Below are 26,233 nucleotides of genomic sequence, written 5' to 3' on the forward strand. Positions count from 1 at the left end.
GACAGTGCCCTTACTGAGTACAATGAATAAACTTTACATATGAAAAAGTGTCAAAAAGGCTACACTTCCTTTTTTGACTTTTAAGGCCATTCTGTAGGTGATGGGCATTAACCGTAACCCATGCATATGCGTTTCCTGTAACTGGGCTAAGAGTATTGATATGTGCATGTCAGAAGAGTAGGCCTGAGTAGGCACTGTGTATTTCCTGGTGGGCCCTGCATTCTCAGCTTGGCTCTCATTTCCCATTACTGCTTTGCTCTGACTCACTGATGGCCTGCCACATGTCGTTAGGCAGCTCAGCTGCTGCTTTCATTTCTCCCAAAGGCATGCAGAGGTTTTGGGTCTTGGCTTTTACAATTTTTTTTCTTCTAAGAGCTAAAGGAAATGGTCTTTTGATAGGTGGGTTTGTTGAGTTGGATGTCTTACGGGTTCAATTTCCTTTCTCATAGGTATTTGATCCTGATGACCTTTATTCAGGGGTCAATTTCTCTAAGGTTCTGAGCACTCTTTTAGCTGTCAACAAAGCAACAGAAGGTAAGCAGGGTTTGTGATTTGTGAGTTCTGTGTGACATGTTTGGTTCCATATGTTTCTGATCACCTAAGAGCCAGCTATGGTTAGGATTGTTTGGTGCAAAGTTCTCCCCTCCCTACAAATAAACTCCAGTGGGTGTCAAGTGATGTAATTTATGTAATTTTTCATAGTTTAAGATTTATTTTTTTATTTTAACCTATTGTATTGATGTATGATTTAAACATACCTATAAGAGATGACATTCTCATGCCCTTAATATAATGATAAGAACCAAGAAACTGTTTCATTGAAAGCTGTTGAATAGGCAGCCGAGTGTAACAAGATAGAAAATAATAAAAAAAGACCAGTTCCCTTTTTCATGAAGTTTATAGACTATAGATGTTACTTCCCTTTCTCCACTAGAGACATTTTTCTCATAGTTTGCTATATATCTTTGTCCATGTAAAGGGACTCCCCATGAACCTTGCACTGAAAATGAAACCTCAGGTTTATAGTCAGTGAAAAGAGTATCTTTTATTTAAATATTAATACCCACAACATTGGAGGTATTAAATATAAATCCTAGTAATTGCAAAGCAAATGATGATTACCTTAGAGGAACAATTTTCAACCTTTTTCATCTCTTGGCACACATAAACTAATTACTAAAATTCAATGGCACACTCTAATGGCATGGATAACTGTGGTAATTTTGGGAAGGAGGGAGGTTGTGTAGGTGGGAAAGGGTAAAAGGGTGATAAATGGCAATGGAAAAATACAATAAAAATAAACTATTAAAAAATAAAATAAAATTTTGTGGCCCAATATAAATATTTTTGCTGATCTGACAAAAATAGGTATAATTTTGATTTATTAAAAAAATAATAGTAATTGCCTACCCCATTTCTTCCAAAGAGACTTTTTATAAAAATCAGGTGCCTATACTTGTATATAAGGATTTCTGTCCGGTACCAAGAGTTAACCAATCACACGCAACATGATTATGCGATGTGACCAACAAGATGAAACTCTATTTTTTTTAAATCTTTTAAATTAAGATTGAAATTATTTTTTTATTTTCAATATTTTATTTATTTACTTTTAGAGAGGGAAGGGAGAGAGAGAGAGAGAGAGAGAGAGAGAAACATCAATGTGCAGTTGCTGGGGGTTATGGCCTGCAACCCAGGCATGTACCCTGGCTGGGAATCGAACCTGGGACACTTTGGTTCCCAGCCCGCGCTCAATCCACTGAGCTATGCCAGCCAGGTGAAACTCTATTTTTTTAAAAAAAAGATTTTATTTATTTACTTTTAGAGAGAGGGGGAGGGGGAAAGGAAGAGAGGGGGAGAAACATCAATGTGTGAGATACATCAGTCGGTTGCCTCTCACACACCCCCTACTGAGGACCTGGTCCACGACCCAGGCATGTGCCCTGACTGGGAATCAAACTGATAACCTTTTGGTTTGCAGGTTGGCACTCAATCCACTGAGCCACACCAGCCAGGGCAAGATGCAACTCTATTATAAGACCTATATATTTATGGTTTAAGACAGGACATTTACACTAGACAGCTATTGTCATGGTGGCCGTTGTCATTTTTTTATTTGACAGTCTAAGGGAAAAGAGGTCAGTGCCCTTGACTAAATCGTCAGGTATTGCATGTTTTTTTTTTTTTATTGTTGTTCAAGTTCAGTTGTCTCCATTTTCCTGCCACCACTTCCCCTGCACCACCCACCCCTGCCTCCCACCCTCAATCCTTCCCCCTTTGGCTTTGTCCATGGGTCCTTTATACATGTTCCTTGATGACTGCGGGGAGAGAAGGGGAAGAGTCATCAAGGTATTGCATTTTAAAAAAATTCTTGTGGCACACCGGCTGAAAATTGCTGGCTTAGAGTAGAACTTCTCTCTTTTTGTGATATAGTATCTTACCTACAACTGGGCAATAATAATCATAGTTAAAGTGCTTTGAGCCATTACCATGGGTCTAGGCTGTCTTTTGAGCTTAGGTAGTCTCATTAAATCTTTGAAACAACCCTGGGTTTAAGTATTACTATTAGGCTATATTATAGATAAGGAAAGTCAGGCCCACACTTGCCCATCTAGAAAGTAAGTGACACAGCTGGGATTCAGACCCACATCAGACTGACTCCAGTACCCTTATGCCCAAACATGGGTCTTGCTGCTCCAGCCATTAGGAAGTCAACAGAGTGTGTGCCCAGCACTACCAGGTGCTACAAAGGAAATGTAAGATATGGTTCCTGCCTTTGAGAAAATTGCCATCTATTTAGGGAGACTCAACTTACCCACGTGAAACAATTAGAGAAGAAAAACAGACAATATAATCAAGTGCCAAATAGGATGGAGCATCTAGGAAGCTATCAAGTAATTATAGTTTTAGTCAAAAGAGCTGTTTATAATAGCAATAAATGTAAAAATACTTCTTCAAAATTGTTCTTTTGCTATTTGGAAAAAATGCTTTTGAGCTATTACAAGGCATCGAGCAGAAAGTACAGCTAATTCGAGTAACTATATTTAACGCATATGACAACTCTCTGTTTCTGGGCAGGGAGAACCGTATAATTCTAACATTATGCCATACAAATTATACGTTCGTTTGCCAAACTCTCCTAGCAAGTTTTACAGTCTCTTATAAAATACAAGGAGGTGAAAGTTAAAACCCATAGCATCAAGGAAACTACTTGGATACTGAGCTTGTCACCTAGGGAATGTTTGGGCTTTAGACTTTTGCAGTTTATATCTTTTAAAAATAAATGGAGAGGAAAAGAACCTTCATTTGAGTTTGTCAAGAAGCCAGCTCCTCTCTTCAGTACACTCTTAGCATACTGAGAACATCCAGCTCAGCGCTGGTATGATCAAATTTCACAAGGTTTCAAGGAAGAGAGGGCTCGAGTTTGATTTAAAAAATTATTCTAGTGTTAAGATTGAATCCTTCCTAGACAAACTCAGTCTCTCATTCTCATCCTTCTCTCCCCTACTAGGCAAAGAGATTTTACGTGATGTATGCCACTCGTATTATTACATGTGAGGAAGAAAAGAACCACTCAGTTATAGGCCAAAAAACAAAGAGAGAAATTTGAAATATTTCAAAGTAATAAGAGCCACAAACAGCTGTTTGGTACCCAATATAGTTCTGCCTGGGATAACAGTGCATACTGTTGCAACTGGCTCAGGAGGGAAGAGTTGTAGGGAAATGGGTTAAGAGAAAATGTGGTTCTGTCGTTGTTTTTCATTCTACTGGAGAGCAACGGCCAGTAAGGTTAAGAAAAAGGAGTTGGCCGCCAAAAAGGGAGGGGGGATGAAATATACTTGTCACATTCATAACGATAACAGTTAAATTACAGCCAGGTTGCCTTTGATAATGTCCCACGAAAGATAATGTTATGTTGTAGATGTTTTTCTGACATGAGTGGTTCCCTTTACCATGCCTTTTCCTCTTTTCACAGATCAGTTATCAGAAAGACCATGTGGACGTTCCTCTTCTCTTAGTGCTGCTAATAGTTCTCAGACAAACCCACAGGGAGCAGTTTCTAGCACAGCTCCAGGGCTGCAAAGGCAGTCAAAGACAGTGGTAAGTATAGTCCCCAATTCCCCCTGCCTGTTTTGAAACCCGTGAAATTAGATCAGTTATCCCAGTTGCATTTCCATATGTAGTAAGATAGCTATCCTGTTGTTTGGGGTGTCTGAAGAAAACTAATTTTAAACCTAGAACCAATTCAAGCTGGTCTGCTGGAACAACATTTTGGTTGTTTCAGGTTAAAGAAAATTTAGGAAAATTGGGGTTGAAGCCCAAAATTCTGTCTTCTCCTAAAATTGAAAGTTGTTTAACTGAGAATGCTATGCAACTATGTCATTATGATTACTTCCTGATGGCAGTTTGTTGTTATTTCTCCCTATCCTTCAGTTCATTGGAACCAAATAGTGCCTGGCACACAGTAGGCAATCAATATTACTTGCTATTGTCATCATTATTGCCATTTTTGTCTTTGTATTTATATTGGGCTTATGCTGAGCTCCTACATTGGATAGCCCAGTTATCTTTGAATTTGGTCTTACTAGAACTTTTGTTTGGGAGGGAACATCCCATCTTCTGCTCATTTGAGACATCATTTCTTGTCAATGCCACATTGACAAGAAATGGACCTGCTTGCTTTAAGCCATCATATTATTTCTAAAGCATTTAACCTTTTGACATCACAGGTTACTTCGAGGAGCTGATGAACACTATGGTTCTACACTGCTTGGACCCACTTAGATTGTAGGCAAAATCTTCTTTGGTGAACTTATGTGTTTATGTATTTTGGGTATAGTTCAGTTGTGCTCATCAGCTTCTCAAAGGGGCTTGTGACAGATTAAGAACTCCTGACTTAGTAACTATGGGGTATTTGATCTTTACATATGACTAAGTCTTAGCCAATTTAGGATATTCTTAGTAATTGGAATGTGGGAGGCAGATTTTATGAGAGTAGGTTAGTACCTAATCTTGGTCATATAATTACGTAAGATAAGCTTATGTGTTGGGTAGAGGCAGAATGGAATAGTGTATTGCTCTACTTTGTTTCCTGGATCATTTAAATAAGTATCTTTAGACAATTAGTAGGGGGAGAGGGAAATAAAAATTATGACTCCCTCCAAAATATACAGTCTCGCAAACACCAAAGTTTGAATAGTTTCCAGAGATGTATTAATCCCTCCTCCCTGAGGATTATCCATGTTAAGCTCACCCCTAAATTAAAAAAGAAACCTCAAGACTGAGACGGACCTGAGGTTTTATCTTAGGTCACCCACTTAATTTGCCTAAATTCATATAATTTCTGCCCCTGCTTCATTTGGATGAGTGCTTCATCTGGTGTGGCTTTTGTTTTTCTAGGAAATGACAGAAAATGGAAGTCACCAGTTGATAGTAAAGGCAAGATTTAACTTTAAGCAGACTAATGAAGATGAACTGTCAGTCTGTAAAGGCGACATCATTTACGTCACTAGAGTTGAAGAAGGAGGCTGGTGGGAAGGCACATTAAATGGGAGAACAGGCTGGTTCCCTAGTAATTATGTCAGAGAAATTAAATCCAGTGGTAAGTGAATCTTTTGAAAGCCTTTTTGAATGTAATTCTTGTACTTTCTTGGTATTCTACTGAAAATCTTATAGTTTTAATCAGTTATCAGAAACTGTACTTGTATGTGTATGTCAAAAAATAAGACTAGAACAGAACTGGGAAAAATCTGTGATTAGATATTTTGAAATGAAGTTGTATTTATATTACATCCAGGCAGCAAAAAACGAAAAGAGCAAAATAATTCAAAGCTCAGACAACTGTTTCACCTTAACTATGTCCCTTCTGTCTACTAATTCTAGCCCATGTAACATAGTACATAGTCATTTCTGCTAGTCTAAAAATCACCATGGCAGAATACAATAATAAGAGAACCCATGTGTTAACTTCCTTTTTTTAGCCATAGGCTCTTTAAGTAGACTTAAGTCTTAATGCCTCAGAGATGTTTTTGAGAAATAGCAATCATAGGACCACAGGAAGTTGTCTGGGCACTTTGATTCTGGAAAAGATTGCCCTTAACTCATTGCATACTGCTAATTGCTTATCTGTTTTCATTATAATATCCAGAGAATGAAATGCAATTGCTGTTTAGCAGTTTTTTAGAACTTTCTTGGGTAACTTACTTACTTTTTATTATTTAAGAAAGTAGGCCCTGCCTATATTACCAAACCCTTCTCCCCTGACATATAGAAATATGTCATGGCACATAAAATGGTGTTCAGTTATTCACATTATTATATCTCTTCACTTTTCAAAAATATTTACCCGAGGGCTTCATTGAATAGTTAGGTTCTCAGTGCATTTTTGTATGTGTCTTTACTGCTTTTTAAAAAATTGCCTACCTTTTTTAAAAAAAGATTTTATTTACTTTTAGAAAAAGGGGAAAGGAGGGAGAAAGAGAGGGAGAGAAACACCAATTGGTTGCCTCTTACACACCCCCAACTGGAGACCTGACCCACAACCCAGGCATGTGCTCTGACTGGCAATGGAGCCGATGACCTTTTGGTTTACAGGCCAGCACTCAATCTACTGAGTCACACCAGCCAGGGCTTTATGGCTTTTTTAATGCCTCAAAATCAATACTATTAATTAGTAAAACTATAGGCTCAGTGTAAATAAATTAAAACATTACAGATATAAATAATATGGATAATAAAAATTTCTCTCTTCCTTGTTCCCTTCCACAGATAACCACTGTTAGGAGCATTTCCCTAAGCATTTCAGATAAAATTTACTTTGTACACTTTTCTGTGTTGTGTGTTGGGTTAAGGGCGGGAACATCTCCTTTAATGGAATAAATGTTATCAACGGATTTATAATTATATATGCATGTATAGACTTATTAGAATTTTTTATTACTGGAAATCAAGAAGTTTCTGTTGAGCCCTGAAGTAGTTTCACAGGCCTTGCCTGGAGTTTTCTTGATCCAGATGATTTTCACAGCTGGTTTTTACCCCTATGCTACATCTTTCATTTGGTATAATCTGGTTGTTAGGATCTCTAAATAACTTTCCAGATTCACTCTAACTTTGTTCTCTGATTCAGTGTCCTTATCTACAAAAGACACAGCATTTGCTGCCTTTCCTTGGGATGTGGGAAGTGGACAGACAGCAAGCCTTCATTATAATATCCTTCATTGACATACCTTGTAGCATAGTCTGGCCACTCCTTTGAAGATTGCTCTGGGTTATTTGTCCTGGTTTTTGGACCCTTTCCTTCAATTTCTACTGCATGCTCTTTGGTTTAGAACATAGTTAAGGACTCACATAAAACCTCTGGCCCTGATTTGAGCACCTAAATTAACCCCTAAAAGCATTTTACGCAACTGCTAAGGTTAGGTCTGAATAGCTGGGGCCAGCTGAACTAGCCTGCTAATCAGGGAAGGCATGGGATTAGAAGTATGTGGAATTAAATCTCTCACCTAGCTTATTTCAGTAACATTCCTTTCTCTTCTTTTTTCCCCAAAGATTAAATAAAGCCTTTATTTGAGTAAAAAGGAGCTAAAGTCCAGGAGACACAGATTAGGTAGCTATTTATCTTGTGTTGCTTCAGTAGCTTTCTAACTAGTGTCTCTGCTACTCTAACTTGTCCTTGTCACTCCTAAAATCTAATTTAAATTCAGTAGACAGAGTAATTCTTTCAAAATTTCTTTCAAAATGTAACTTGGTTAATGGCCACCCATCTTAAAAATAGTAAGACCAAGGTCATCCTAGTAGCTTACAGAGCCCTGCAAGATTTGGCCTCCCATTGCCCCTCTGACCTCCTCTCTGTGCTCTCTCCCTCTCACTCATTCCACTTCAGCCACACTGGCCTCCTGGTTGCCTATGCCAGACAGGTACCTGCCTCACTTGCTATCCCTCTGCCTGGAACACTGTCATGATGATATCAGGTCTTTGCTTACTTATCCGCTCTACAGCAGAGTCTTCCCTGGTCACCTGGGAAAAAATTGAACCTTAGCCTCACTACCCCTGTTCCCCTTCCCTGAGTTATATTTTTGTTTGCCATTTTCCTCCATCTAAAATATATACATATACTTATTTCATTTAATACCTGTATCTTACCATTAGAATGTAAGTGCTGTAACAGCAGATATGGCTTTTTGTTTGGTTTATGTTCAGTAAATATTTGTAAAATGAATGCATATTGTAGGGCAGGTCATTAAATTCTAGTCAGCTTGTTTATTGAGCATCTCATAGGCACTGGGGTGGGGGAAGCATGGACCCTGCTTCCAAGGACCTGCCAGTGTAGTAGTCAAGACATGTGTGCACACAATGAACTGTAACAAGATAGGACAGAATAAGTAACACAGACAAAGCTCTAAGTCTAAATAAGATGCTGTGGGAGTGGTAAAAACATGACTCAATTAACAATAACCTAAAAGGGGGAAATGTACTTGAATTGGGTCTTGAAGAATGGAAAGAAGCTTCTGACTGATAGAAGATTAGAGGGTGTAAGTTAAATCACAGAAGTAGGAGAGCCTGGAGCAAATAGTAGGATGATCTGAGTTGAGAGTAAGGTGAACGAAGAGGAGTGGAGCCTTGAGCTGGAGCTGCATTAAGAGGGGATGTCAATGCAGGGAATAGCATGTGGTTTAGAAAGATCTTTCTAATGGTATTGTGGGGCCTGGATTTCAGGGAAGTGGTGAGGATAATTAATGAGGATGTGTGGAAACCAGTAGAGATGACTGCTGAGATCCAGGCAGTCCAGATAGTGGTGTTTGCTACTCTTCTGAGAGTGAAGAGGAAGAGAAAGTGGATGGATGCAGTAGATATTGTTAAAATAGAATCAAGAAAACTTGTTGATGATTATTTATGAGGAAAAGAGAAGAGGTGAGGATGACTGCAATTCTAGGGGTCCAGCTTAATGGTGAGCTCTTTAGGGACATGCAATGTTATCCACCTAGCCAGCCAGCAAAGGTTTATTCACCATGACTAGGATATCAGTCTTTGTCCTGGGCACTGTTATGGCAGAGAGACCTAAGACATGGCTCTTGCCTTCACAATATTCATAGTCTAATGAGGAGGAGATATCATAAGAATGAAGTATGAAAGTTTAGTGATAGGGCTAAATTTAGGGTATTTTGGAGAAGGTGAGCAGAATAGAGGTGACTCATCCTGATAGGAAAGTCAAGGGGAACTAATTCATCTTTGTATACCTTTATGTCCCCATAGTGCCTAATGCAGTGCTTTAGACATTGGAAATGTTTGTTACTTGCTGACCTCCATTAACAGACAAGATTGGGAAGATAGGGAAGATAGGAGGGGTATGTGTGAGAGTGTGTATGTGTTGCCTGGGTGGGTGGTTGCCACGGAAGATGATGAAGTATGTTTTGGGCACGTTGAGTGAAGGTGCCAGCAAGTAATAGTTCTGAAGATTTTCAACAGGTAATTGGCAGTATGAATTTAGAGCATGGGAGAGAGAGAAGAGCTGGAGATGAAACCAACAACTGACAGTATAAAGTGGTACATGATGAATGTAAAATATGTAGCAGATCATCAGTAGATAGAGAATGCACTGTAGCTGGAGAGGTTGGGGAAGGCTTCATGGAGGGGGTAGGGCTTGAGTTGAACCTTCAGAGACATGTAGGCTGTGGGTAGATCCAGAAGAGAGTGGGGGACAATCTAAGTCAGTGATTGATCAGGGAGAAAAAACCCACAAAGAAAGGACCTGTGGTAGAACTGAGCAGAGTGAGCTTGGGGGATAGTGGGAGAGATTAACCTGAGGTAATGAAAATGTCTTGTTGGGAAAATCGGTGTTAAGTCTTTGTTGGCTTGAATTTTTTCCCATCCCAACTCTTGCTGCCTTCACAAAATAGTGAATAGGCCAAAACCTGTCTATGATGCTACTGAGGAACATTTTAAATGCAATGCTGTGCTGTTTTATGTTTGATCTAGAAAATACCTATCAATTTTTATTTCTTACAATGAACTTCATACTGATGTATAAGCTTGGGGAAGAAGATTTGTCTTTAAGGAGTTTTAAAAACTGATTCGTAGATTTGCCCTGGTTGGTGTGTCTCAGTGGGTTGAATGCCAGCCTTCGAACCAAAGGGCTGCTGGTTCGATTCCCAGTCAGGGCACATGCCTGGGTTGCAGGCCAAGTCCTCAGCTGGAGGCACATGAGAGGCAACTATACATTGATATTTCTCTCCCTCCCTATCTCCCTCTGTCTAAAAATAAATAAAATAAAAATCTTAAAAAAATGATTCATAGATTAAATGCATATCTCATTGAAATGCAACCTTCAATTTAAAGTTTTAAATTCCACTGCCATACAACCTCTTGAGTCATTTATGAAATTGAATCAGGCATGGAACTAAGAAACTTCTGTGATCTATGCCTGCTTACTATTGGGTTAAATGTATAACATGGAAGTCACTCGAATAGTCAGTAAACCTGATAGAATCATTCATGATACCCAGGGTACTATTCAAACTGACACTACACATCTTTTTATATTGTCTTAAGACTGAAACAAAGCAATCCCAGTCTAGTACAACCCTCACCCTGCAGACTATTGTGCCATGGGAGTGCTGTGCATAGTTTTCTTTCCTTGAGCCTGTTGTTGACAAGAACACTCTCTGCCCTGGTAAATTTGCCCTTGGGGAATAGCATTTTAAGTTTTAGATTTTGTCTAGAGTCAATTATAGCTGAAGCCCTGGGGAAAGCTTCTTCCTTCTTTCTTCAACTGGAGGCTACTATCAAAGGATTTATAAGACCACCAATCTAATGCTATAGAAAGTTAAGAAATATTATAGAATGTTTGAGTTCAACACACACAGACACACATACACACTCTCTCTCCTTTCAACATGAGTTTGAGGCTGAAAGTAGAATACATTTTTGTGACCATGGTGATAAAAGCCTTTCACCAAGGTTGATGGAACCCGGACACTGGTGACATTATGAAGCCATTGTTACCAGCCCTGCTGTCCTGCCATCTGCTTTGTTGTTACATGAGAAAAATAAAACCCATGTTGAGCAAAAAATATTTGTTATCAAAGATCTTATTTCATGAAAAATGCATGTATGAATAACTTAGTCATTATATGAACTAAAGAGGGTATATCATGGGCCTTTGCTCCTTTATTTCACTTGAGTCAGATACATTATAAATAAGAAAATTAACCATTTATACAATTTCTAGTCTTTTTCTTAGAATCAGTTGTAACACGTAAATTAACACATCACTTATACATCAAAATAATTCCCGCCAGTATATCAATAACATAGTAAATTATATTTCTTTTAAAAATTTTGTCTTTATTACCAAGAAAAGCTAAGGGTTTTTTCCCACCAAGAAAATGTTGAGGCAAATATGATCAGAGTAGACATTTTAAGCAAATTCTGTTTTCTGCAACTGATTCAATTAAGGCATCATTAAATCATTCTTCTAAAATTTATTAGCAGGTAAATACAGGTATCAAATGAGGGAACTAAGTAGATGACTAATTAAATTTGTATTAAGGAAGATTAAGAAATGACTCTACTGATTACATACCAAAACTAGGTTTGAGCTTTATATTTAGACTCCCTCTTTTAATCCCCTAGGTATATCACAAAGATGTTTCATATCCAGAGAAACCAGTTGTCACTAGATTTCTTTTTGTATTATCACCACCAACAGGCAATAAGAGTTTGTACATCAGCAAGGGAAGGGAAAGAATCAAACATTAATTGAAAAGGGATCTTTAGATCAGGATTGGAAGAGCTTCTTATATATTAGTGTGATACTGTTGTTGTTTGGATTATATTGTGCCAAATTACCCATTTGAATTCTACATTAAATTGACTGATGTTTTTCCAGTGACTGAATTGAATTGATCAATCATTTCATTGCCTTAGAAACACCACCTAAAATACTTATGTATTGATAGTTCTGATTAGGTCATTTTAAACTACCCCAGGGACTGAACTTGTTTCCTCTGAACCACCATGTCTTTACTTCTCTGCATGTTGCTGAGTGTGGGTTTCAGCAAGAACAGTACATGGCAGGAGTAAGAAGTGGTAAAGGTGGGGGTGGGAGGCAAAGAGAAATCAGAGGTAAGAAACTGCCACTAAGGCATAGTGCTGGTGTTTTTCTCTTTGTAGCCACTCGATTTTGTTCCCCAGTGGGGCCAGTCATTTATAAGGGCTACATTTTTTTTAGACTTTCCAAGATTGTCCTTCCAAATCTGTCTTGCTACTACTCTTTTTGTTTTCAACACCCATCCTACACCAAGCCTGCCAGAAGAGCTAGAACTTCCAGCACTTTGCTGAATAAGAGTGGTGAAATGCGTACCAGATTTATCAGGGTGGTTACTTGGTAATCGATATGAATTTATAATCACCTGAAACAAATATAATATAGTATGCCAAACAATTGAAAAACAAATATTAAAAAACAGTGGTGAGAATAGACATCCTTGTCTTATTTCTGATTTTGGGGCGGGGGGGATCATTCAGCATTAAGTATTTAACCATTATGTAAGATGTTAGCTTTAGATTTTCATAGATGCTGTTTATTAAGTTGCAGAAGTTGATCTTTATTTCTATTTTTTTCTGGAAGTATTTTTTTTCTCGAATGGATGTTCAGATTTGTTGTGTGCTATTATTATGTGATTTTTCTGTTTAGACTATTATTATGGGTTACACTGATTGATTTTTGAATATTTAAATAACCAAGTTTTGATCCCCCAAATTGGTATAAATTACATAGTATAGAAGTCTTTTTTAAATTTTGCTGATTTATATTTGTTTTTCTAAATTTAATCTTTATTTTTGCCATTACCATTTAGTTCCCTTATACCCCCCACCCCCCAGGAGTCACCACACTATTGTCCATGTCCATGAATCCTTTTTGCTTTTTGCTCAATCCTTCTACCCCATCACCTCCCCTCCACCACTAGCTGTCAGCCTGCTCTCCATCTATGAGTCTGTTCCAATTTTCCTTGTTAGTTTGTTCATTAGATTCCACATATGAATGAAATCATATGATATTTATCTTTCTCTGATTGGATTATTTCACTTAGCATAATATTCTCCATGTCCATCCATACTTTTACAAAGGGTAAATCTTTCTTCTTTTTTATGGCCAAGTAGTATTCCATTCTGTAAATGTCCCACAGTTGTTTTATCCACTCATCTATTGGTGGACACTTGGGCTGCTTCCGTATCTTGACAATTGTAAATAATGCTGCAATAAACATAGGGGTGCTTATGTTCTTTTGATTAGTGTTTTGGGTTCCTTTGGATCTATTTCCATAAGTGAGATCCTGGGTCAAAGGGCAGATCTATTTTTAATTTTTTGTGGTATCTCCATACTGCTTTCCACAGTGGCTGCACCAATCTGCATTCCCACTAACAGTGCAAAAGGGTTCCTTTCCCTTTCCCCACATCCTCACCAGCACTTGTTGTTTGTTGATTTATTGATGATAGCCATTCTGACAGGTGTGAGGTGATATCTCATTGTGGTTTTAATTTGCATCTGTCTGATGGCTAGTGATGTTGAGCATCTTTTCCTGTCTATTTTTTGTGCTATCTTTGTCTTCTTTTGGTGCCTGTGTAAGAGTGACTATAAAATGAGTTGGAATGTGGTCCCTCCTCTTTTATTTTCTATAAGAGATTGTGAAGAACTTGTACTACTTCTTTATTAAACATTTGATGGAATTCTCCAGTGAAATTGTATGGACCTGGAGATTGCTTTTTCTAGAGTTTTAAATTTATAGATTCAATTTTCTTAATAATTATAAGGTTATTCAAATTATTTCATATTGGAAACTTGTGGCCATTTTTGTTTTCTGAGGCATCGATTCATTTCACATCTAATTATCAAATTTATGTGTGTAGAATTTTTTTGTAGTCATTTTTTTATCTTTTTGTTATTTCTGAGGTCTATAGTGATATCCCCTGTTTCACTGCTGATATTGGTAATTTGTGTCTTCTTACTCTTTTGTCTCTCAGTCTTGCTACAGGTTTGACAATTTTGTTGACCTTATCAAAGAGGCAGCTCTTTTTACATCATGTTCAGCCATCCACAGCAGCCACTTCTTGTTTTCAAGTCATGATTCTCAGTTTTAGTTTACATAGTTAACATTTTGTTTCAATTACAATGACCCATTCCTATGGCCTTCACTTCCCTCCCCTATTATATGTCTTGGCAAACTCTGCATTACTGTTTACCCTTCTTTTGGCCTTGCTTTCAAAAGGTGACAATGTCTTGCTGGTATATCTAGAAATGTTTATTTTTATCGACTGGTTTACATCATAATTCCACAAAACAACTGAGTTCTAGGTAGAACTATTATAGCTACATTGTAGAAAACTTGTCTAATACAAAGCTACAAGTATTTGGCACAACCATGGTGTACTGGAAGAACACCTGGTTTGGCAGTACAGTAGTAGGGTTCACGTCCTAGCTTTGCCACTTACAATCTCAAGTAACAGGCAAGGTGGTTCTTTGTTGCTCAGGTTTACCCAGTAAAGCCTTGTGAAAGGCACCATTGAGATCCAGACAGATCTTTTATTTTTATTTTTTATTTTAGAGAGAGGGAAGGGAGGGAGAAAGAGAATGAGAGAAATATTGATGTGAGAGAGAAACATTGATTGGCTGCCTTCCATAAGTGGCACAGCTGGGAATGGAACCTGAAATCCATGCATGTGCCCTGACCAGGAATCAAACCAGCAACATTTTGTTTTGTGGGATGACCAACTGAGCCACACCAGCAGGGCGGGGCATCCAGGTAGATCTTGAAATGGCATAAACCTTCCCCAAACTGTCTGTACCTCACTTCTCATCACTGGGAAGTGATTTAATTGGCTCACATTGCTACCTTTTTGCTTTGTTTCCACTCAGCTGAGCCAGGCACAGCTGGACAATTCTGCATCGCTGAACAGTCCTGCCTTGAGGATTGCTATTTCTATAGCTGTGCTTCTCGAATCTTCCCTAACTAGAAAAGTGTCTTTTATGCCTGTTTGAATTCTAGCCACCTTCTAGGGCTAGATTATATGTTCCCTGCCCAGCAAGGTCTTCTCTCACCATCCCAGGTCAAACCGATGGTCCCTCTGAACTCTAGTAGGAACAACTATCCATTGAGACCTTCAGTAGCTTTATTTCTCAACATCATATTGGTTAGAATCACAGGCTTTTGTCAAGACATATCTGGACTTTAGTCTTGGTTCTACCGTTTCCCAGATTTATACCATTAGGCAATTTACACCACCTTTCTGGACCTTAATGAACTCCTTTGCAAAATTAGATAATTTCTTCCTGACAGGGCTGTATAAAGGTCAAATAAAATGTCTTAAAAGCTATTATGTGTCCAAAAATAAGAAATATCTTAGATATAATGATAATTAGAAGTCAAGGTTAAATAGGAAATTATTCTTGAAATAATGTTGTAATAGGAGAATTATAAAACTATAGGTAAAGTTAAAAAAATCCATGTGTGTGTGTGTTCACAAACACATACATAAAAAGAGTGAAATGACACATTTCAAAATGTTACTCTTCATGATGTTTAGCTCTGGGTGATGGACTTATCATTGTTTTGTTTTTTAATTTTTCTATATTTTACATTTTTAGGATGGACATGTAATAGACTTAAATGAGACAATATTATTTTTTACAAAAGAAAAACTAAGGCCAGGTGTTATATTATTTGGTTATTTACATTCCACCTTACTTTAGAAATAAGTTAAAGCAGCATATAATATAGCAAGATAAAAATGGAATATAAAACAAAATGAAACAAAAGAGAAAATGAGGGTAGGAAAGATCATATGTAGTAACATTGTACTGGCTTCCTTCCTTCTTTTTAAAAAATATTTTATTTATTTTTAGAGAGGGAAAAAGAGGGAGAAAGAGAAGGAGAGAAATGTCAATGTGTGGTTGCCTCTGACACGCCCCCGACTGGGCACCTGGCCTGCAAGCCAGGCATGTTTCCTAACTGGGAATCGAACCAGAGACCCTTTGGTTCTCATCCCGGCACTCAATCCACTAAGCCACACCAGCGAGGGCCCTTCCTTTTTAAAAAATTGTATTTTATTGATTATGCTATTATAGTTGTGCTGATTCTTCCCCATTTTCCCCCTCTCCACCCAGCACACTCCACTCCCTCAGGCAATCCCCCCACCGTTGTTCATGTCCATGTGTCATGTGAATAAGTTCTTTGGCTACTCTATTTCCTATACTGTACTTTACATCCCCATGGCTATTCTGTAACTACTTATTTGTACTTCTTAATCCCCTCACCTCTTCACCTATTTCCCCCTCCCCCTCCCATCTGGCAGTCCTCTGGTAAGTAATTTCTTTCATCTTACTTTTAAGAGTCTCTCTTTATCTTTAACTTTTGACCTTTTAATAATGATGTGTCTTAGAGTGGGGGTCTTTGCATCCATCATAATTGAGACTCTCACTCCCTGGACTTGCATGTCTATTTCCTTCACCAAATTAGGGAAGTTTTCTTTCATTATTTTTTCAGATAGATTTCCATTTTTTCTCTGTCTCTTCTGACACCTCTGTAAGGTGAATTTTGGACCCATTAAAGTTGTCCCAGAGGCTATTTATACTACCCTCATTTTTTTTGGGATCCTCTTTTCTTCTTATTCTGTGTGGTTGTTTTTTGCTTCCTTATGTTTCAGATCATTGATTTGATTTGTGGCTTCATCTACTGTACTGTTGTTTCTATGAAAATTGTTCTTTATTTCAATTAGTGTATCCTTTGTTTCTGACTGTCTTTTTTATGCTGTTGAAGTCCTCACTAAGTTCCTTGAGCATCCTTATAAACAGTGTTTTGAACTCTACATCTGATAGATTGCTTGTCTCCATTTCATTTAGTTATTTTTCTGGAGTTTTGAGCTGTTTTTTCATTTGGGCCATGGTTTTTTGTGTCCTTGTTTTGGCAGCCTCCCTGTATTTGTTTCTATGCATTAGGTAGAGTTGCTTTGATTCTGTGTCTTGGTAGAGTGGCCTAATATAGTAGGTGTCCTATAGGGTCCAGTGGCACAGCCTCCTCTATCACTGAAGCTGGATACTCGAGGTGTACCCTTTGTGTGGGCTGAGTACCCCCTCCTCTTGTAGTTGAGCCTTGGTTGCTGTTGGCAGATCAATGGGAGTGATTTAACCAGGCCAGTTGGCTACAAGGACTGGCTGTGAGCACTGACCACCAACCCCTGCCCTCTGTGGATGATCAGCTGTGCAGGGGCAGGGTGGTGGTGCTCCTATGTGATCTGTAGCTGTTCACTGGGTGCATTGGCCATGGGGTTTCCCTGAGTGGCACAGACCAACGTCAGCCCCTACCTTATTTTTTTTTTGCCCTAAGCACCCTGCCTGAGCTGTAAAGGTATCTGAGATGGCTGCTACTTGTTCTGCGCTTGAAGATTCCTAGGTGAAGCCAAGCTGTGACTCTAATCTAGCTGCCATTAGGGCTCACTCAAGCCATCTGTTGCTTGTTTGATAGGACTTAGGAGTCAACACCAGCCATCCTTACAGAAAAGCAGCTGGGGTGGGCCCATAAGTTGGGTGAGGTAGAGCCTCCATGGATCTCCAAGGTGGGTGACATAGTGTTAGCCAGGTTGATGAAGTCTCAGATATGGCACCAAGCCTACTAGCTCTTTGTGGGGAGGGCTCAGCAAGGGGACAATGGCCTTTGCTTTCCCTGATGCCAGACACTTCAGTCTCTCCCTGTGTACCACTCGTGCCCTTCAGGCTGCTACCCTGGTGCTAGAGCTCAGAGGGAGCTAGTCTGAATAGGTGAGTCCCTGTGTGGGTTCTTTAAGAGGAACTGCTTAGGGCTCCATCAGCCTCCTCCACTGACTCAATTCCTGCTGGTTTTCACAGCCATAAGTTGTGGGGAATTACCCTTCTGGCACTGGAATCCTGGGCTGGGGAGCCTGGTGTGGGGCTGGGACTCCTCAGTCCCAAGATATCCCTCCCTAATTTTTATCCATGTGGGTGTGGGGCCAGCCCATTCCACATCTGTGTCCCTCCTACCAATCTGGATGAATGTGGTTTCTTGAGTTCTGTAGTTGTCAGACTTCCATCCAATTTGATTTCTGACATTCCTGAGTGATGGTTTTATATTTTAGTTGTAATTTTGATGTAGTTGTGCAAAGAGGTGACCCATGTCTGCCTGTGTAGCCATCTTGACTGGAAGCTCCTGGCTTCTTTTCTTAAAGAAAGATATATTAGGATGTCTCCCAGTCATGAATGCAATAGGTAAAATTAACTTTTTAAAAGAAAGGAAGCATTTTATGACAAAATGTATTAATATTAAAATGATGAGCCCTGACTGGTGTGGCTCAGTGGATTGAATGCCAGCCTGTGAATCAAAAGGTCACTGGTTCAATTTCATGCCTGGGTTGCAGGCCAGGTCCCCAGTAGGGGCTGTGGAAGGCAGCCACACATTGATGTTTCTCTCCCTCTCTTTCTCCCTCCCTTACCCTCTCTCTAAAAATAAATAAATAATTGTTTTTAAAAAATGATGAGTAAAAGAGTGAAGAGTTTTCAGTATATTAAATATTGTGATTATTTTATTTTTGTCACAGTATATAGCCCTAAGAATAGATGGTTGCAATTATTTATATTATACTGGTAAGTTGCAAGTTACAAATATGTATTTGGTTAACATTGGCTTTGCTTATTTTCTTTGAATAAATTGAATGAAACCAGTTCAAACAGGGAGTGAAGTTCTTGTCCCAGCCCTACCATTAAGTAGCTAGACTTTAATTCCTGGGCTTATTCTCCTCTTCAAAAGTTGAGAGTCCTGGACAAGATCTAACTTTGATCATGTATAGTTTGCTAAAATTATAGTTTCTTGTTTAGAAATGTACATTTCCATTGATTTTTCCACTTGAAAATATTTATAGTTTGTTAGTTGGCCTGTGTTGTAAAATATTCATCCTAGACTTATATAATATTAATATAATTAAACTTCTTTTTTCTACAGAGAGACCTCTCTCCCCAAAAGCTGTCAAAGGATTTGAAACTACTCCACTTACCAAGAATTATTATTCCGTGGTGAGTGATGAGATGATGAACAAAATTTTTCTTGACTACATGGAACCACTTCACTTGTCAAACCACTGATATGTTGAGGTGACACAAATGAAAGACTAGATAAAGTTGCGTTATAAGGGTCGAATGTTAGCTGCATTACAATATAGCCACTGTACTGAAAAATTCAAGTATAGCACAAAGATTTAGGCCACAGGTGGCAAACACAAGGCCCACAGGCAAAATCCAGCCCTCCACCTTGTTTTATCTGGCCCTCTACCTTGTTTTGACTGGCCCAGCATCTTGTTTCTACCCAGTGGCAGCACCAAGCTCTCACTTAACTGTCAAGGAGTAGTTACATTTATACAGTCCTAAAATTACATTCAGCCCTTTGAAGGCAATTGCAAGGCTGATGTAGCACCCAGTAAAAATGAGTTTGACACCACTGATTTAGAGCAAAGCTTATTAAACTACAGTGAAAGAGAAATTGCAGACATGATGGGAAAATTTAGCAGTTTGGTAGCCAACTTTGTCACAATTTTGTCACTGAATAGCCTTTCCAGATATTTAGAAGGTAAGTTCCAAAGTTCCTCTAATGCACTACATTTTCAGTGATTGCATACTGTGATTTTATTTTAGAACCAATCAATTCACTATGATCTTCTCTGAAATATTACTAACTTTGTTCTTGAGGAGAGCCTAAAAGGAAGGCTGCCCTTTGGTACAGAGGGAAGAATTAAATGGCTCTGGCTTGAACACAGATATATCAAAATATATTAGCTATAAATAGGGTATGTGCAATACTCAAAATAAGTTCCTGTTTGAAAAAGAAATAATATCCTTTTCCTTAATCTGCTCCCTGCTTTCCTTCATGTCTTCTTTCCTGACTTGGCCTAGTCACTAATGAAAAGGTCAAGTCATGATAACCTCTGAGTTTCCTTGACTGGTAGTCGCATCACCCCTTCCCCTACCCTGCAGAAGTACAGTTTCACTTTTTACCCAGTGTTCCTTATGCATTTGTACTACATACTCTTTTCATTTTGTGCATGGATAAGCAGTTTTTAAACATCTCTATACACTTGGTTTGAAAAAAATCAATTTTACTCTTCAGTGAATTTGCTTCATAATGATGACATCAGCAGTAGCTGGTATGGAAAAATCAAGAAAGGACTTCATAACATAGGAGACAATTTTGTCACTATTTTCCCCCTTACATTTCTGAGGGATATATATATATATATATACTTATATATATATACTTTTATATATATAAAATTATATATATAAATTATATATATAAATATATATATACTTATATATAAGTAATACTTGTATATATAAGTATACTTGTATATATAAGTATACTTGTATATATAAGTATATATATATATACTTTTATATATATAAAATTTTATATATATAAAATTACCTAGTACAGCTAGGCTCCCTTATCCTTTCCACTCTAACCACTTCTTTTAGCTTTCTGGTGACCCCCAATGATTTAATTTCTAAAGAAAGGATGCATTCAAATGGTGGATGCAAAAGTTACTGTAGCTTCTTCTCCCTGTGGATCTGGAGCATACCGTCCATCATTCTGTCTTAGATCTCTCTCTGCCTCTATTGATTCTACCAATATAAAATATTTTTGGGATTATCCAAGGCAGATTAATCTCTGTGATTCTTATGGGTCTTATGTAAATCCTGTATATACTATATACAAATTCTATTTTTATCACCTACCTCCTATTGGAGTTCATGTACATTGTTTATACTACTATAAACAATTTAGCAGTAAACATGTTATATGTGTAACTTGGCAAAGTAAATAAAGATTACTAGAGTAGATTCCTAGAAGTTAAATGGTTGGGTCAAAAGATACATATGTATATTTAAAAATTTTTATAGATCTTCTCTCAAACCTCAAGCTTAATAAAGAAAATAGAATGTCTTGAGGAGTACATAATGGCCTTTGAAGGAGCTGTAGAGCTTTCTTGTAACTATTGCTGAATTATTGAGACCAGTTAGACATATTGCTGTAACTATATAGGAATGTGAAAGGATTTGGGTTGGTTGTTGGTATTTTGTTATTTCACATTTCTTTTGCTGTGAGTATTTAAGCAAATTTTCAGAGGCAATTAATTCAAAATATGTTCCAAGTTTTCTGATTATTCTCCCAATTTGTTGATTGGCTTAGACGAATCAAAAAATTCTAGCCCATCCACACTATTTGGAGACCTGAAAAAAATCAAGTTTCCCACATGTAAGTTATCCCTATATGATCTTTTTAAAAATTACATTTTATTGATTATGCTATTACAGTTGTCCCAATTTTCTCCCTTTGTCCTCCTCTACCCAGCCTGCCCCCACTCCCTCAGGCAATCCCCTCACTGTTCTCCATGTCCAAGAGTCATGTGTATATGTTCTTTCACTACTCTATTCCCTGTGCTATACTTTACATCCCCATGGGTATTCTGTAACTACCAATTTGTACTTCTTAATCCCTTCATCTTTTCCACCCATTCCTTAGACTCCCCTCCCATCTGGCAACCATTAAAACATTCTCTGTATCAATGATTCCATTTCTATTCTGTTTGTTTGTTTATTCTGTTTTTTAGATTCAATTGTTGATAGATATATGCATTTATTGCCATTGTTCATATTTTTTTATCTTAAAGAAGACCATTTAACGTTTTATATAGTACTGGTTTGGTGGTGACAAACTCTAGCTTTTTCTTGTGTGGGAAGCTCTTTGTCCTTTGGCTGAACTTTGCTCAGTAGAGTAATCTTAGCTGTAGGTCCTTGCTTTTCATGACCTTGAGTATTTTTTTGCCAATCTTTACTGGCCTGCCAAGTTTCTTTTGAGAAATCAGCTGACAGTTTTATGGGAGCTCCCTTGTAGATAACCATGGTAACTGCTTCTCTCTTGCTGCTTTTAACATTTTTCTTTGCCTTTAACCTTTGGCATTTTAATTGGTGTGTCTAGGTGTGGACCTCTTTGGGTTTGTCTTGTTTGGAACTCTTCCTGGACTTGTATGTCTATTTTTTTCACCAAGTTAAGGGAGTTTCCTGTCATTACTTTTTCAAGTGGGTTTTCAATTTCTTGCTCTCTCTTCTCCTTCTGGCATGCCCATGATGTGAATGTTAGTATGCTTGAAGTTATCCCAGAGGCTCCTTACACTATCTTCATGTTTTTGGATTCTTTTTTCTTCTTGCTCTTCTGATTGGTGGTTTTCTGATTCCTTATATTCTACCTCCCTGATTTGATTTTTGGCTTCATCCACTCTAATGATGATTCCCTGTAAATTGTTCTTTATTTCAATTAGTGTATCCTTTGTTTCTGACTGGATGTTCTTTTAATACTCTTATGGTCTTCATTAAATTCCTTCAGCATCCTTATAACAAGTGTTTTTTGAACTCTATATCTAGTACATTGCTTATCTCCATTTCGTTTCATTCTTTTTCTGGAGTTTTGTTCTGTTCTTTCATTTGGGTCATATTTGTCTCCTCATTTTGTTAGCCTCCCTGTGTTTATTTCTATGTATTAGGTAGAGCTGCTATGTTTCCTAGGCTTGGTACAATAGCCTAATGTAGTAGGTGTCCTGTAGAGTCCAGTGGCACAGCCTCCCCTATTTCCCAAGCTGGGTATTCAAGGTGCACCCACCATGTGGGTTGTATACACCGTCCTCTTGTAGTTCAGCCTTGATTGCTGTTGGCATGTCCAAGGTCAGCCGCCAACTGTGTTCTTCCTGGAGTCACAAAACCTAAGCTACAGAGTGATCTGTAGATCGCTGCTACTTGTGCTAGTCTTTGAAGTACCCAGGTGAGGCCAAGATGTGAACCATGGCCAGCTGCTGCTAGTACTGGGCCTGGGTCAATTAGGGAGAGGTATGGGACGTGCTGAAGCCAGATGCTGCTTGTTTGAGAGAATTTAGGAGAATTTGAAGCATTGGTCAATACAAGACATTTGTCTGGAAAAGCCACTGGAAACAGTTTGGGTGGCCCTGAAGTTTAGTGGGTCAGGACCTCAGGGAATCACCAGGGTGGGGCAAACAGTGTGAGCCAGGTTGTTGGAGTCTAAGACATGGTACCCCCCCCCCCCCATCTAACTCTGTGACTTTTGGGGGGAAGGCTCATAAAATGAACAATGGCCTCTGCCAGCACATCTGTCTGGAAGAAAGCTGACCCCCAGCTCTTGCCCTGATGCTGGACAATTCAATTCCTTACCATATGTCTCTGGTGCCTTTTAAGCTGCTCCCCCAGTGCTGGTGCTCAGAGGGAGTGAGTCTGAGTAAAGCCTGTGCTCTGGCTGGTGTGGCTCAGTGGACTGAGTGCTGGCCTGTGAGCCAAAAGGTTGCTGACTTGATTCCCAGTCAGGGCACATGCCTGGGTTGCAGGCCGGGTCCCCAGAGAGGGGCACATGAGAGATAAACACACATTGATATTTCTCTTCCTCTCTTTCTCCCTTCCTTCTCCTCCCTCTAAAACGTAAATAAAAATTGTTTTAAATGCACAAAAAGAGGAACTGCCCGAGAGTCCAGCAGATCCTGCCTTCCACAGCTTCAATCCCCACTGGCTTTTCACAGCCAAAAGTTGTGGGGACTTATCTTCCTGGCACTGGAGCCCTGGGGTTGGGCACCTGGTGTGGGGCTGGGACTCCTCACTCCTGAGATATGCCTGTGATTTTTATCCACCACATGTAGGTATGGAACCAGCCCATTCTGCTGGTTCCACCCCTCCTACAAGTCTCAATGTGGTTTCTTGTTTAATTCCATAGATGGTTTCATTTCCTTTTTGAAAGATTTATTTATTTATTTATTTATTTATTTATTTATTTTTATTTCCAGAGTGGGGGGGAGAAAGAGAGGGAGAGAAATAGCAATGGGTGGTTGCCTCTTACACGCTCCCTTCTGGGGACCTGGCCTGCAACCCAGGCATGTGCCCTGAGTGGGAATGGAACCAGCGACCCTTTGGTTTGCTGGCTGGCGCTCAATTCACTAAGCCACACCATCCAGGGCATAGTTGGTTTCTTTAATTCCGTAGTTGTAGGACTTCCATTCAGCTCTGTTTCTTATGGTTCTGGGTGATGGTTGTTCTATATTTTAGTTGTAATATTTATGTGGTTGTGTGGAGAGGCCAGCTGTGTTTACCTAGCCTGCCATTTTGACTGGAAGTTCCCCCTATATGATCTTAAATTAACTCTTCTTCCTTCCAAAAGTCATTACTAGTAGACATTTTTTGTTGCTAGTTTTATAAGAGAACTAGTGAAGGATTTTTTAGTCCATTTTTAAAAACAGAACATTTTTTCTGATTATGAAACATCATATAAATAACTGTTTTTTAAAAAATAAGATAATACCAGAAAAAGTATAAAGTAAAATAGAAGTATCACCTGTAATCCCACCACTTATAGATAACCACTATTAACATGTTGGTGAATGTTATGCCAAATATTCATTGAAATAGTGGTATGTGTGTGCATATATATGGCCTATGATATATATGTGCATGTATATATATGGATATATACTTATTTATATACTAAAAATAAAAATAGTAACTATTTACTTTTTATTATTTCTCCTTCATGGAGATTTTTCCACCCTCACTCCCCTACCCTAACAATACATTTTTGACGAAACATGTTTTTATACTCTTTCATTCAATGAGTCCTTTAAGGTCCAAATGCTCCATTTATGTTTGCCCTGTGTATTAACAAGGGTTCTCCAGAGAAACAGAAACAATAGGATATATACAAAGAGATTTACTATAAGGAATTGGCTCACACAATTATTGAAGCTGAGAAGTTTCACAATCTGTAATCTGCAAGCTGGAGACCCAGGAAAGATGGTGGAGTAGTTAAGTTTTTGTCCAAAGGCCTGAAAAGCAGCAGAACCAATGGTGCACATTTCTTTCTGAGATCAGAAGGCTGATGCCCCAGCTGAAGCAGTCAGGCAGAGTGAATTTTGCCTTCTTCTACCTTTTTGTTCTATTCAAGCTCTAAACAGATTAGATGATGCCCACCCAAACCGGGGAAGGAAACTTGCTTTATTCAATCTACTGATTCACCATCTCATCTGGAAACACCCTCACAGACACACCCAGAAATAATAATTGATCTGGGTACCTTGTGAACCAGTCAAGTTGACCCATGAAATTAACCATCACATCCTATAAACTTGGGCAGGATAGATAACCCTTGGAATTTGCAAGTGTACAGACATTCTCCTCTACTTTCCAAGGGATCATCTTCTGATTTCAGGCTCATTCAGGCCGTGTTGCAATTATGGTGGCACATCAATTTTGAAATGTACCAAAACAAACAAATGAGCAAAATAGAACCAGAGACTTGGAAATAAAGAACAAACTGACAGTGACTAGAAGGGAGGGAGGATAGGGGTATTGGGGGAAAGAAGGGGAAGGAGTAAGCCAAGAAACACAAATAGAGCACTCATGGGTATGGACAATGGAAGAGATTGACTATGGGAGTTGGGGAGGCACAGTAGGGGAGAGCAATGGGGAAAAAGGTGGGACAACTATAACTGAACAACAATGAAAATTGCAATCAATCAATCAATGTTCTCCAGTTTGATCAAAGCAGCTTTAGGCACCTAGCTCAGACCAGCATCTGCCATGAGACATGTTTAATGTGTCTGACTGAGGCTTAGTCACTCTTGGTCTGTTGTTTTGAATAGGACTTTAGCATCCTTAAGGGACATGACGGCTTACAGGAGGCTTTTTCTGCCCATGACCTTGGCTCCTTTATTGTCTTCAAAATTTAGTCTTATTTGTTAAACTTCTCTCACCATTGGAAAAAAAATTTGTCTATTAATTATTTTTCTAATAATCTTCTTCTCTTCATTGTCCTCTTTTGCCCATTGTACTTTGATATAATGTGCCAGGAGGGATTAAAAAATAAAGAGCAGCAACAACAAAAGAAACATTATAACAATGTGAGGTTATGAATGTTTTAATTAGCTTGATTGTAATCATTTTACAATGCATGCATATACCAAAACATCAAGTTGGATACCTTAAACACATGCAATTTTATTGTCAATTATATCTCAACTATACTGAAAAAGTAAAGAACAAAAAAAGGAATCTATATAATACTGCTTAGTTATCAGGTTTATTTGCATGCAACACTTAGCTCTTAGCACCCATAGTCTCATTGGGAAG

General features: G+C 38.5%; 1 protein-coding gene across 3 annotated transcripts in view; it reads left to right on the forward strand.

Moving 5' to 3' along the window:
• Nucleotides 1-26,233, forward strand: part of ARHGEF6 (Rac/Cdc42 guanine nucleotide exchange factor 6) — a 145,144-nt gene that overhangs the window by 37,377 nt on the left and 81,534 nt on the right. For all 3 annotated transcript variants that reach the window (XM_045839377.1, XM_045839376.1, XM_045839378.1), the window contains 4 exons: nucleotides 450-534; nucleotides 3,977-4,101; nucleotides 5,401-5,602; nucleotides 19,008-19,078. In XM_045839377.1, coding sequence (XP_045695333.1) covers nucleotides 450-534; nucleotides 3,977-4,101; nucleotides 5,401-5,602; nucleotides 19,008-19,078 — 483 coding nt within the window. The remainder of the gene's footprint in view (nucleotides 1-449; nucleotides 535-3,976; nucleotides 4,102-5,400; nucleotides 5,603-19,007; nucleotides 19,079-26,233) is intronic.

Source organism: Phyllostomus hastatus, unplaced genomic scaffold (assembly GCF_019186645.2).
Source record: "Phyllostomus hastatus isolate PE091 unplaced genomic scaffold, TTU_PhHast_1.1 phas_contig_30, whole genome shotgun sequence".
NCBI classification, from domain to species: domain Eukaryota; kingdom Metazoa; phylum Chordata; class Mammalia; order Chiroptera; family Phyllostomidae; genus Phyllostomus; species Phyllostomus hastatus.